This window comes from Corythoichthys intestinalis, chromosome 8, assembly GCF_030265065.1.
Source record: "Corythoichthys intestinalis isolate RoL2023-P3 chromosome 8, ASM3026506v1, whole genome shotgun sequence".
Lineage (NCBI taxonomy): Eukaryota > Metazoa > Chordata > Actinopteri > Syngnathiformes > Syngnathidae > Corythoichthys > Corythoichthys intestinalis.
The window spans coordinates 29569579-29584409 of NC_080402.1; the positions used below are offsets into that span (position 1 = coordinate 29569579).

The window sequence follows — 14831 nt, forward strand, 5'->3', positions numbered from 1 at the left end:
TCAAATTGAGCTCAAAGTGGCTGCGGAACAAAGAATAACTATAATAGTAATAATAAAACCGAGGAACCACAATAGCTTACCTAAAAAAAACATTGTCACCTGCATGTCCATACTGTTCAGTTATGGATGTGTTCTAAGTCAAATAAAATCAAACCAACTTTTATTTGTTTTGACCAAATCACAACAGCAGTTATCTCAAGGAGAAAACAAAACATGTTTTAAGGTGCAGTAGCCCTATGCTGGATTTCGACCTACTTGAGCATTGTAGTTTTTTTTTTTTTTCATCCTGATAACACCACTGTCGCTAATCCTTATCAGAGTCGTAGGGTGCTGGAGCATATGCAAGGAGACTTCGGTCAAAAGACGAACTGCACCCTACCCTAAACCAGTTGTTTGATTGACTTGTCAATTAAAATGATTTGGCAAGATCTCAATTTCCGTATTGCCCTGATTCAACCATATCTAATACATATGAAGCCACAATAAGTTAAGAATAAAATAAAGCTTATAAGCAGTTTTATTTGCAATGATCTGCTAAAACCATATCGAAGGAGTTTGTTATAAATGTTGAACCCAGGACAAGTATCAGTGCAATAAAATGAACTCCTCTTGCAACGCCCATGTTTCATACATGGTGTTCAGGGTAAAAATTACAACACATCAATCATGAACAGGACATTTTGGGTTAGTTGGAATCTGTTGACAGTGCTATTAAGATTAATGATAAGAATATTTAAGGTTGTCTTGTTACTGCCACAAAATTTTCAGAAGCTTGATATCAGGTGAAAGATTGCAACTGTGAATTTTCCAAATTTTAGAACGTTACAAATGGAGCTGTGTTGTTTTGTTATTTACACTACTGGTACAGTGACATGCCTCTAGCCACTCGAGGAGTGTATGCCTGTGCTCATTCTAACGTGCTTATAGGCATTTTCAATCAATTATTTCAATGTCAAGTTTGTTGACGATACCTTGTGTTGTGACATTGGTCACCATCATTTAATTGTCCAAAAAATAAATAATGAAAAAGGCAGTAGACGAACTGCGTCGAGAAACAAACAAACAAAAAAAAGGCAAAATGGCTCCAACAACGAATATTGCAGTGCGAGAAAACCCCCATCGTTTATTTACTAAAGGTTTTGTTACTTTTGTTGCTACAGTAACACAAACACCAGAGGTGGGTAGTAACGCGTTACATGTACTTTACATGTTACATGTGAAAAAACACTACTCTTACTCCACTACTTTGGGCTACACATGAGTCATTACATTTTTCCTATTTATTTTAAGTATTAGATTTTTTTTTTTTTTTTTTTTGCCAATGATGTCAAGAGTAGCTCTACCAATTTCACCAATGAGATGTCGCAACAATAATCACATGACTCCATGACACCAATCTGACGCAAGCTTGCTGTTCTATTATCGCGCCAGCCTGTTCAATCACGTGACGTCTTTAAAGCACCGTGAGAAATGAAATATTCGGCAAAGAGCACTGCCCTCAACATGACTCAAAAGCGCAGATTTTATCCTCTCTCCCAGTTTTTATTCGGCACCGATTGACCACGGAAAACCGGAGACATGATCCTTTTAATTTCATAAGAGTAACTACACTACCGTTGGACCCCAAACTTTTGAACTGTAGTGTACATAAAGACCCCAACCTTTTGAACGGTAGTGTATGAAGGAACTATTCACTATTCAAACTCGGAACTATTTTCTCCACTAGAGGGCACTCATGCTCTTTGGATGAATAATGCTTTATTTCTGTCTTTTTCCCCCTCTTGCCGGAATTCAATGATTTTTTTTTTTTTTTTTTTTGTATTTCTGTAATGGGTTTTTGTACAGTATCATTATAACAACAGTTCATATAGATAAGTTTGTTCTAAGACAATAAAAAACCACTGGGAAAAAAATAAATAAGCAGTTACTCACAATTTTACTCATTACTTGAGTTCTTTTCACTGGATACTTTTTTACTTGTAATTTAGTACATTTTGGGATAACGACTTTTACTTTTTTAGTATCGCTACTCTTACTTGAGTACAATTTTTAGCTACTCTCCCCACCTCTGACAAACACACAAGTTGCTTTTTGATGACATTATCCATTACCACATTAGTGCAGTGCTTCTCAATTATTTTCTGTAATAATGATAATTATATTAACTATTAATATTACTTATATCAAAAGAGACAAGAAACCAGAGTTGTAGTGTAAACCGAACATGGATGTTCGCCTTTACTTTTCAAGTGATTAAATATAAAAAAATAAAATTATCATACAAGAAAGGATGTGTGACATTTTTTCAACGTCAGGCTCAATGATTCTTCATGTACATGGCCAACTCTTGACAAGTATTGAAACATAAAGAAATCACTATCAGTCAATCACTGACATTCCTAAGGACAGACACGTTCCAATGGCTGCTATTGCTGCCAATTTTAACTACACACTTTTTACAGTTTTTATGTCAGTTTGGGGCTAACAGTCTTTACTCAGTGGAAACAGTTGACAAGCTAATTCCTCATGTGTATTTATTAAATAAACAGTGATCATCATGCTTTGTTGCCAATCTGCTTGTAGAGAATCATCGAAACCACCATGGCAGCAATCTGCAAACAAAAGCAGCAAAGCTAAAAATAATATTATTTTTCTGAAATTCCTTTTTAACCTTTACCAACTCAACCCCAACAATTTCAGCTAAAAATATTATAAACAACAACTTTGCGTAAGTATAATTTACACTTCATAGCATTATTATTTTTTTCCCTGTCCTGTGCAGTTGATTAGAAACATTGAATGGTAAATATGAGTGTCTTTATAGGCTGAAACAGTTTTAATGCGTCACATGGAAGATGCACCCATCATTGACTCACACGGGGAATAGTGAGACAAAAAACATGATTAATACCTGCTACCAAACCACGGTAGCACTGATATCTTGATGTGACTACACTTCAATACAAATTTTAAGTATTTCATAAAATACGTTATTTACGATAAATGGCTAAATCAATGCAAAAAAAATTACAAGACGGTTGATCAAACAAGACAATAATAACGGAGCAGAACAAGTACTGTCTGTGTGCATTTTTAATACCTCAAGAGCAGCAATTCCGAGAGCTACACCTGCAATTATCACAGCATTTTCCTCAATGAGCTGCAGCAGCTTCTGGAAGCAGCCGTCCACCAACTAGTAGAAAGATGACACGTTCAAGAGACCAAGTGACACAAGCTGTACCAAACCGCCCCAAAAAAGTGGCTGCCGATGTACCTGGAGGTGAGAGGCAAGTTCCGCTGACGGCAGGCTGCATATGTCGCTGACGGACGTCCCATTGCAGCACTGGGGTGGATAAAAGAAGCCCCCATGGTTTTCTTGAAAGGGGGAGCCATCAAAATCGGTGTAGTTTTTGTATCCACAGCACTGCAACTGTGAAGAAAACATTAATAAACTATAACAATCAAGCTGCTGAATATTTTGCAATGTGATGACAGTTTTCCTTATAAGGTAAATTAAGAATAGTACATACATAATGCTGACTTCAGGAATTATACAAATATAAATATACATTTTTAATCTAGATCAGGGGTGTCCAAACTTTTTGCAAATGGGGCCAGATTTGATGTGGTAAAAATGTGGGGCGCCGACCTCGGCTGACGTCCTTTACGTAGAACAAGCAAATTTTAGCAGGCCATTCTGTGTGTCACATTTGCTTTAATTTATCTATTTATTTATTTATTTTTAAATAATTTCAACAATCTTGCAACTAGCCTTTGTGGCGTTCTCTTTTGACTTTCAGGCTCTTGCGAAATACTGCTGCTGTGAAATTAAACTAGCTTCAAGTTGCTTAAATTTCCCTGTAATCTTGTCGTACATGTCAGCGTGTCTTCTTTGGTAATATCGCCTCACATTGAACCCCTTAAAAACAGCGACTGTCTCTTTGCAAATGAGACAGACACAGTTGTTGCGTATTTTAGTGAAGAAATAGTCCAATTTCCACCTATCTTTGAAGCGTCGGCCAATGCAGTCAACTTTCATTTTTTCGTTGATTATCGCCATTTTAGAAAATTGGAAGTAAAGGGTCACATGAGGTAATGTTGCTTAGAGTGTTGCTGCCTTTTAGTGGGTAAATGAGGAGCAGCATTTAGTGTGTAAGCTACTTCATATGCTGGTAGCAGTGCTGCTGACCAATTAATTAAGTCTGTCTGCGGGCCAGACGTTACAGAATTTATGGCAGAGGCTGGGGGCCGGATGAAATTTGACCACGGGCCGCATTTGGCCCCCGGGCCGGACTTTGATCTAGATCATTAAAAATCATTGAATTGGTTCATTTTCAAACAGCTCAGTTCATGTACAAGGCAATGCACAAGTCACCTCCTGGCAATATACCGAAATTGTGATATAACATAGAAGGCATAGGCGGAGTTTGACTTTTGGGGCAGGGGGGGCACAACATGTTGATGACCCCGAAACGCAGTGTCAGCAATAATATTAACTTACAAGAATATTTATAATAATAAGTTGACAATGAGCGTTTTCTGTTTCCCATCATTCTTGAGGGGAATTCTGGCTGCTTAGGCAATACTTTTCGCCAAGATCGTCAACCATTGAATATGGTACGCCGCCGGTGTCGTGCCAATGTCGTTACCCAAGTCAAAAATTGTATCCCCAGGGCGGAGCCATATGGAGCTAGATTTGTGTCTTTATTATTCAATCAAAAAAAATGTTTGCTTCAATTAAAAAAAAAGTCGCTTCAATCAGATATATATTTTCAATAATAAAAAAAAGTAGCTTCAATCCCAAAAAAAAAAAGTGTTTGAATGCAAAAATAAATTAGCTTCAATCCAAAAAAAAAAAAGTGTTTGAATGCAAAAATAAATTTGAAACACGTGTGAAAGCTATTTTTCTTTGATTTTTTTTTTTTTTTTTTTGATTGGAGTCAAGTTTGAATGCAAAAATAAATTTGAAACACGTGTGAAAGCTATTTTCCTTTGAATTTTTTTTTTTTTTGATTGGAGTCAAGTTTTTTTTTTTTTTTTTTTAATTGAAGCAACTTTTTTGATTGAAATAATGTTGATTTGTGTTTGGGCCACATTTTGACAAGGACGTTTTTGTCTTTATTATTCAATAAAAAAATAAGTTGCTTCAAAAAAGATGTTTTCAAAAAGAAAAATCACTTCAATACAAAAAAGAAAAATTTCAATCATAGAAAACGTTTTTTTAATACGAAAAAATATTTGAGATAAAAAATTTGCATTTGAACACTTCATTTTTCATTGAAAACGTTTTCTTTGATTGAAGCAATCCTTTTTGTGTTTGGGCCATATTATGGGTAGGGCATTTGTGTCTAAATCATTCAATCCCCCAAAAAAGTTGCTTCAATCTAAAAAAATATATATATATTTTCAATCAAAGAAAAAAATCATTTGAAAAATGAAATTGCCCTCCCTCTATTTTGTTGTTGTTGTTAAAAATTATATGCAAAGCAAATGACCGTCTAAGCTGCTAATCAAATGATCTGTTCGAAAAATCATTTTGATCCATGCGATGGCACTTTTCAGCCACCAGGTGGGGAGGCTGGCCCCCCCCTTAAAATCCGCTTATGATAGAAGGGTACTATAATTTGAGGGGGGCGCTTCACTTACAGCAACAAAGGGTATGGACTACAATAAAGATTTTGTATTTCTGTTTGTGCAGTGAGGCTATGGAACAAATTAGATGGGGGGCTCAAGCATTGTACAAGCATGACCCAGTATAGGAAACGGTATAAACATAAAGTTTTCACAGGGTATAAGGAAGAGGAAAGGATTTAACTCTCGGCTGTTATCAGAAGTCTGTTATTGACTAGTTCCTTTTTATTTTGTGTTTATTTTTCATCCTTTGTAAATGGTTATATTTATTTCTTTTGTCAATATGGGAATAGTAATATGACAGTCTGTAGTTGAGAAATAGAAAAGGAGGGTAAGTTTTAGTAAGCAAATGCATAATCCTACTCCCTTTTTGGCATATTCTGTTATTATTAGCGGTATTATTACCATTATTATTATTATTATTGTTATTATTATCATTGTTTTGACTAGTATTGTTGTTATCTCATGGGTTTAGTCTAAATGTTTAAAATTGCTTTTTGTTTGTTATATTTTTCTTATTTTCTTTCTTCTTGGATATGTCCAAAATAATTCATTCATTCATTCATTCATTCAAATTTCTCGCAACTTTCCCTTTTTCACCATTACATTTCCAGAAGAAAATGTACACACTGCTCCAAAACATAAAAGAAACAGAATTAAATTCTAACCTTACGATGCTTTTGTGCATTTAGAATAAAAAATAGGTTTTTAATTGTTCCAGTAAGTTTTTTTCAGTAAATTTCAGATTCTTCAAAGTCCTTGTAAATTCAAATCATACATCATACATGTCGCTGAAAACAAAGACTTAAACTTTTAGTATTGCTTTCGGGTATTTTATACAAAACTACAAAAGAAAAGAAAACCATCTTATAGGAACTTCCTATTCCTACCCCTATCATAGTGGTGTTCCACAGCGTTGTCAGGCTCTCATCACTTCCGAACTTGCTACCGAGGCCTTTCTTGACTTCGTCCTCAAGACTGTCAAAGACCTGCTCCGCCTGGTGACCACAGACAAGTTCTTGAAACATCTTCCATGCACTTTATGGTTGCAAATGCACCATCTCTACATACCAAATCCTTAAAAACGAGCAACACCACAGCACCGGCGACCTCGACAAGGAATATGATCAACACGATACTGAAGAACTGAAAGAGAATCACGGAAATGGAGTGAAAATCATCAATTACGAAGCCAAACAATTCCACTGGTTGAGCTTCAGTCCATGATATATCAAATTTACAGCCGTATTGCTAAATACAAACTAATGATCTCACCTACATTTTCTCTTTTATAGTTAAATGTTTGTTTTGTGAATTTTTAATCTCTAATAATACACTGTCATCTTCTAAGAACCAGGAAGTCGTCAGCTGAAAAGGAAACAAGCAAACAGATGAAAATAGTTACTCTTAGTTCCTTATTACACTCCCTTTAACCCAGAAAGAAATGGTCCTATCTGTTAATTTGTGATGTTTTAATGTCATCCTCCACGAATGAGGAAGTGTCCTGCTAACTTACAAGACCTTCAACACTGAATTGTTTCAACTTGTTCACCAAGAAATTTGCCAAACAAATTTGAACAAAAGCTAACCACATTGATGGAAAGAGTTGCCAGTTAATAAGTGGGTTGTGGATACTCACCGTCAGCAGCATGCACCTGCTCTCCCTGACGGCGCCACAGCAGCCCAGGAAGCCAATGACCAGCAGAACAGCACCAACGGCAATGAGCAGGTAGGACACGCTGGCCACCTGTGACACCTCCGAAGGAAGGTCCTCCACACTGTCCAGAATTCCCATAAAGGAGTTGCTGTCCACCTTCACCCAAATGCCAACTCCCAGAATGGCAGCACCTGCTAACTAAAAAGCCAGCAGTCTTCGTGTCATGTGATCTGATGGAAATATCTAGGGTTGTTCATTTTTTAAGTTGTTGATTAACTCCATTTTTATTAATATGATAATAATGGCCTAAATGAATGATTATAGTTAGCCATAATCTGTCTTTTCATGGCTTAGTTTAACTAATTTGTGGTTTTGTTAATCAGGCAAACTGCAATTGACATTCAGAAGTAACCAAACACAATTCCAGCAGATTTGTTGTGTTTTGGTACTAGTCTTTTTAGTAGAGAAACCAGTATACGCTGTATTTCTTAGTGGGGTTGACATTGAGGGGATAGTGTGCTATAAAGCTGACATTAGCTAGAAGGCTAAACATTTTTAACATAGTGCTCACAAACAACCAAAATAGTTAATACATCTGTAATAAAAAAATAAAAAACCTCTCCCACAACCTCAACATTATACAGAGGTCTAAAATCAACTTACAAAGATGGTGCCGTTGAAGATGAACATCATCATTTTGAGAAATCCTGCACAACACATCTTGGCTGATGTTTTTACACTGTTAGGGGATACAAAAAGCAAGAAAAACTTTTTAAAAGTTGTGATAGATGATGTACACACCACCACTACTACTACAAATGGGAGTACACCCTGAACAAGGACATATACAATGGCGGAAACTCAAACGTTTCCCAATTTATGGTCACGCTAATGGATTAATTCAAATTTGGTAGTAACAGCCTGTGCAGTTTAAATAGGTAAACAGGTGAAAAATTCCTGATTCAAACCAATATGGCCATGTATTGTATTGTCTTATTGTCATTCAATTCGGTTCCCTCTCAGGACACCTTGGCGCACTGACGGTTTAATGCCTCACAGTTCTGAGCACCTTCGGTATGGCGTTTGCGTCATCCCGTGGTTGAGTGGTTTTTCCCAGTTCCTCCAACTTCTTCCCCAATTATAAAATATGCATGCACTAGGTACAATGAAGACTCTAAAATTGTCCACATTTGTGATTTCTAGTGTTTGTCTATTATTCTTGGTGATAGGCTGTTGATGAAACCTGGCTGCATCCCAGGCTAACCTCTAGTTCACATCAAAGGCGTAGGTTTGCATAGGGACGGTACGGACATAACACTTCCAACTTTTCAGGATGCTGAAATTGTCCCCAGCAACTTTTAAGCAACCTTATTTGCATTATATAATGACTCCAGCTATATAGGTAATTTAAATTGTCTCCCCATATGTTGCAAGTATATAATTGACCCTACCATTACTAAGTGAATTATTTTCATTATGTTCAGACTTACATTTACCCCTTTTCACTGCTGAGTGTACCAATCCATTTTCCCCTCAAATGCACATTTCATTGGCTGATGACTTGAGCCCCCCACCCCCACACACAAACACACTCACAGCCCCAGCCCCATGCCGCCTCCTCCGCTCCCTTTGAAGAGGAGAGATATCAGAAGTTTTTTTTCAACCAGCTGCAGCCACTGTACTTAATGTAAAAAGACATCAATATTGTGGAGGTGGGGAACACACCACTAATTTTGCTACTGAAAGTCCGACCAGAAGTGTTAGCAGAATATCAAACTGTGTGAATTTGCTAACCTGCAAAACTTGAGTAGAAAGCTGCTTGGAAAGAAGTGTCATCCTGTATGTATTTTCTAGTTAACATTAAACTGTGAGAAATGTAGTGAACCGAGGTTTATCCCTTTCGCTCCACTTTTCATTTTTATTTTATTTATATGGTTTTAAAGCAGCCCAAGGGAGCTCTATTTTTTTGTTGAGTTTGGCTGTGATTGTAGACAAAAGTAGTAGTATCTTTCAATTGATTTTTTAATTTATTTTTGTTTATCCCTAACTAAGGTGTTTTTTGTGTTATTTTTAATGTATATTTTTATATATTATATGTTATATTAATTTCTCAACAATGTTGAGTTGTCTTAAGACAAATGTTTATTTTTTGCATTCCTGTATAGTTAAGAGATTATGAACAAGTTTTTGTGTATTAGTTATGTTCAAATATTGAAATAAAAATTTTCTAATTAAATCCAGACATTTATTCGGAAGTTTTCAAACTATTTATTATTTTTTGAAAAGAAAGGTTTGAATGAAATCACCTGAACCAATGCAGTGCCCTCCATAATTATTGGCACCCCAGAAAAAAATGTGTTTTTAGCTTCTTATATACATTTTTTAAATTCAAATAATATGGGACCTTAAAAGAAAAAAAGAGCTTAATCCAACCTTCAATACAAGTGCATTCATTCAGTAGGGAAAAATCCCGCATAAAAAAAAAAATATTTGACATCAAATAATGTGTGTCACAATTATTAGCACCCCTCGTGTTAATACTTTGTACAACCCCCTTTTGCCAACAAAACAAGGTCTGGGGTCTCATCTGACCAAAGCACACGGTCCCAGTTGAAGCCTAGGACTGTGTGTATTTTTGTGTGAGACCAAGATTGAGCTTTTTGGCAACAAACACTCTAAGTGGGTCTGACGTGCCACGAAAGATGCACATGCTGAAAAGCACCTCATACCCACTGTGAAGTATGGGGGTGGGTCAGTGATGCTGTGGGGCTGTTTCGCTTCCAAAGGCCCTGGGAACCTTGTTAGGGTGCATGGCATCATGAATGCTTTGAAATACCAGGACATTTTAAATCAAAATCTGTTGCCCTCTGTCCGAAAGCTGAAGATGGGTCGTCACTGGGTCTTTCAGCAAGACAATGACCCTAAGCATATGGCCAAATCTACACAGAAATGCTTCACCAGACACAAAATCAAGCTCCTCCCATGGCCATCTCAGTCCCCAGACCTTGTTTTGTTGGCAAAAGGGGGTTGTGCAAAGTATTAACACCAGGGGTGCTAATAATTGTGACACACATTATTTGATGTCAAATAATTTTTTCTTTATGTGGGATTTTTTCCCCACTGAATGAATGCACTTATATTGAAGGTTGGATTTTTCTCTTTTTCCAATAAGGTCCCATATTATTTGAATAAAAAAAAATATTAGAAACTAAAAACCACATTTTTTTCAGGGGTGCCAATAATTATGGAGGGCACTGTACATATGAAAGTAAGTATAAGTCAATACAGATGTATTTTGCATTGATTATTTAGCCTATCAATTAATTAGGTTTGTATTTGTGAGAAATGTAGCTCTGACCCCCATTCACCCGATCTGTTTGGTCTTATTAATGTTCCGTCCCCAGCAAAAAGTGTACATGCAGGTCATGCTGTTATATCGTCGCTACCAATGATTAGACAAAACTTACGCCCTTGGTTCGCATACATCAATATTTGTAGAAAATACTTTTTCTGGTTGGTCCTCCTGTCATGATTAATATCCCTAACTATAATTGTGTAATAGGTTATTTATTTTCTAACTCTAATGAGTGGCTTTTGTGTTGTCTCATGTGTGAGAGCATTAAAATTAAATTAAACAAAAAAGGCCATCTAAGAAAAAGCTGTTTGCACTCATACAAATTTTCCTCGCCCATAAGGAGTTATAAGGAAGTTACCGCACTTAAATGTAGTCTGGGACATATGCTTGAAGTAAGCTACATGAGACAGAATCGGCATTCGTCACACTTGGTTAAGTTAAATATTAACTGGCTAAAGTTTCAAAGTTGGGGTCTTTTCCTTCACTAGCTATTGCACACTGACGTCATCTATAGTTTCAGTTGAAGTGCATCTTCAAATTGTTGAGGATAAACCCTAAACTTGTAATACATATTGTGTATTGTTCATAAAGTGATTAAAAAACACACGAGACATGAGTGCAATATAGACAAATTGTGACAATTATGTGAGAATGGCCAACCTTGTCAGTCATGTATGGCATTTTATTACCCTGTTATTTGATTAATAAGACTTGAGTCCACTTCGGAAGGTTCACGCAGATAAAAGAGGCTCTCATAAAAGTTCATTCATTTTGCAATGGAAGTACGTCTTGTGATAGCCTCCGATAACATGTGCCATTAATGACAAATGAGAAGCACTGGTCGCAGTGCAGGTAGCATAGCCACGTTATAAAACACACCTTTTTCCTGACCTTACACACCTTTGTTAGCCTCTAATCCGGGCATTAAGAATTTTATAGTTCTTCTTTACTACCGCACTTACTGGCAATGACATCAGCAACCTACTTGGCAAATTTGTTCCCGAGACACAGTAAAATATTTTCCATGTCGTCAACAAGGAAGTTTGTTTGAATGCAGAACTGATAAAAACATAGGTCGACGATGAGAAACACCAGAAGAAACACTTTAATGATTAAAAAAAAAGAAAATTTTAATTTTATTTCGGTTTAAAAATGAATTAAAATTATAAGAAATAATGTTTTTAGCCACAATTTTTTTGTTAATATTTAGAAATCATAATAAAGTCATACTGTAAAATGAGGGGGAAACATGTTACAGTTATAAAGTCAAATTATTGTTAGCCACCATGCAGTATGATAAATTTGGAATATGAGAAAATAATAACATTTTGAGAATGTTGTTTTGAGAAAAAAATCTCAATACTTTTTAGATTCTAAGAAAAAGAAAGAAAAAAAAAAAACACTGTATTAGCATAAAGTCCAGTAATGTATGTTTAGAAAAAAAAGAAAAAAAGAAAAATAATATTACAAGAATAACGTCCTCAATATTATAAGAATTTCATTGAATGTTACATTAATAAAAGCACAATGTTTTTAAAAAAATATAATAAATGTTTTAACAATTAAATCCATCTATCCTATTTCAATACTGTTTATCCTGGTCATGGGGTGCCGGAGCCTATGTCGGCATACTTCGGTAAAAAGGCGGACTAAATCTTGGATTGGTCACCACCAGTCAGTCACAGAGCACACACTGTGACTCACATCCGCAACATCACTGAATGACAATCAATCCCTGCTTGTGCCTACTTCAGGCAAATGCACCACTATACCATCAGTGACTTAGGCTATGAGTGTTCTTATTCAAATAAACGTAATTTTTAAAGCTGTCAACCTTTTTTTTTTAACTTCATCAAATCCTAACAGATATCAGGTAATTATTATCCGTGATGCTGACACTCATTTTGAAGGAATATTATAATTTATGGATGGCAATGATCTTTGCTATAGCAGCAATATAATTGGCAATTTTATCTCCACATTTAGAAGTGTATCTTAAAAACAGTTCACATTTAGTTCAATTAATAAAGTGAAATTCAATTTTCATATTAATATAATTAAATTTCTTATTTTAAATTACAATTATTTGAGATGGGGAATTTAACTGAAAAATCAAGGGGGTTTCATTAGCTGTAAGCTATAAATATCAAGTTTCTACCAAAGTAGTTGCCTATTTGTAGTAAATCTAGAGGATGAGTTTTACTGATAATTGAAATTGTCAAATTTTCAATTGTTTTGAGTCATCGCTGTTCAATTAAAAAAAAATAGAATTAAAAAAATATGTGCTCTAAGGAAGTATTACCAAATTTCCGGTTTATTGCCAATTATGTTTTTGTACTTTTTGTAGGTAGATTAAAGACAGAAAAAAATCACACAATTTTAAATTTCTATTTCAGCATGCTACTTTGGGTTATCTTTTCAAAATTTGTATTATTTTGTAATTGTAGACATACTTAGAACAGTGCTATACATTAATACGGTTGTTTTTAAAAAAGGTTATAACCGACAAAAGTGGCATGTTAGACAATTACAGTGTATCTGACTTTTTCTTAGGACTGAAGTTTTTGAGTTGTCTGAAAACCAAACAGTATATTAAGATGTCAAGTGCAACTCCACATCTCAGTGATGTCAAAGGAATATATCGGTGTTCTTACCTATGCTGCAGTTACTTTTGTTGATCAAGCAGGAGTGTGTACACCGGTTTCCGTGTGTTAGTTATCTTCTTTCCAGTTTCACACACACATATAAAGCGAATGGGGTGGAGAAAGGAGTTCATACCCTACACGTCACTGACTTTTTTTTGCTTGTCAGATAAGCATTATTTTCACCAGGGTCAAAGTCCTGTCAGACAGGGAAACATTTACAACACAATCAGGTGATGCACAAAATATTGACTTATTTGAAAATTTTATTATCTGGGCTGGTCCACTGGGTCACTTCAAAATCTAGAACAATAAAATAATCAGCACTGTACTGTTTGAAAGAAAGGTTATTGTAATGGCTCATTAAAACCAGTTCTTGGGTTACGAATGAGTTTCGCTCCTACGCTGGCGACCTAAACCGAATTTCCGCGCAAGTCGCTTTAAGTACGCCAAAATAACTATCCAAAAAGGCCAAAAGTATTGTATTTTGTTTAATGATGGAGGGTACACTGCCCTCTGGTGGAAGCGCTGTGTCTGGCTGGACTGTCGCCTAATGACTAAGGAGCAGCCTCTCGTCTGACATGGATAAAGGACAAATGCGCTCTGGTTTGGCCCACATCAGACAATAAGTTGTTTCAGCTAACATGTTTGTGTATGCATTTGTAATTACGTTTACAGCTACAGTTTGTGGAGTTGCGTGTCAGCGATTTGCTATGAGAATAGTAAATATGTTAGCATTTGTAGCATTTAAACTAGCGGACTTTTGTTAGGCAAATTAGGCTATTTTAATCTACTAAATTTCCATATTAATCAGAAAATATGAACTATTCAAACACCAATTGTTTTGTGTCGTTTTATTGTTAAAATGTGTGTCGTTTTGAACATAAGTGTACATGTTACAGCTTCACAAATTGTCATGACTGAAAAGCTTCAAAAAGCACAATTGTTTGATGTCTGTAAAGCAGAACAACTTCACGATGAGTCAGGGGTCGCGTTAACCGGAAATTTTCCGTCGCTGACCGGTTTTTTAAAACGGTGACGGAAAAAACTGAAGTCCGTCAGTCATTTTGACAGGTTGCAATTCACACCCCAGACCACAGGGTGGCGAGTTAGCATATTAATTAGCTATTGTCTCTCTTAATGCATGACGTCGTTGGCTATTCTGTCAGAATATTGTAGCGTAACCGGGGTCTGGCGGCGGCACCGTGATTGACACATCAACGCGAGGTTCTTATTGGTGCACCCGGTGTGCCAGCGCGTCATCCAATTGATGGACAAGATTGCCGCCTGTGTATAGACCCCAATCACATGACGTCACAACTCCGCCCCCCTGACCGGAGCCGCCATATTGTGTGTCAGCCCGTCATGTTTATACATTACCGCTACGTACATGCCTCCTATTACGGCGTGTTTTTCTGCTCGTCATTATTAATAATCAAAATGGTGAAGGCGTGTGTGGCGGTTGGTTGCTGTAACAGAGAAGATAGACGGAGAGACTTGAAGTTCTACCGTATTCTGAGAGACGCGAAGATGAGAACGAGATGGA

The 14831-nt window shown here is 36.2% G+C and overlaps 1 protein-coding gene across 1 annotated transcript; it reads right to left on the reverse strand.

Annotated features, from left to right (window-relative positions):
- On the reverse strand, positions 1-13392 carry LOC130919902 (tetraspanin-1-like). Its single transcript, XM_057842531.1, has 8 exons — positions 13298-13392; positions 7952-8027; positions 7271-7486; positions 6703-6777; positions 6522-6629; positions 3275-3430; positions 3101-3193; positions 1-2612 (listed from the first exon to the last, which is right to left on the reverse strand). The coding sequence occupies exons 2-8, from the start codon at positions 8006-8008 to the stop codon at positions 2556-2558; spliced, it is 762 nt and encodes a 253-aa protein (XP_057698514.1). The 5' UTR covers positions 8009-8027; positions 13298-13392; the 3' UTR covers positions 1-2555.
- Positions 13393-14831: the final 1439 nt, after the last annotated feature.

What these genes read in the sequence shown, in the direction of transcription:
- LOC130919902 (XM_057842531.1), bottom strand. Translation starts at nt 8,008, where the DNA reads ATGTGTTGTGCAGGATTTCTCAAAATGATGATGTTCATCTTCAACGGC. An exon ending in GCAGGTGCATGCTGCTGACG is followed by an intron (nt 6,778 to 7,270) that starts GTGAGTATCCAC and finishes ATTCTCTTTCAG; the next exon opens with TTCTTCAGTATCGTGTTGAT. An exon ending in TCGGAATTGCTGCTCTTGAG is followed by an intron (nt 2,613 to 3,100) that starts GTATTAAAAATG and finishes TTTTGTTTGCAG; the next exon opens with ATTGCTGCCATGGTGGTTTC.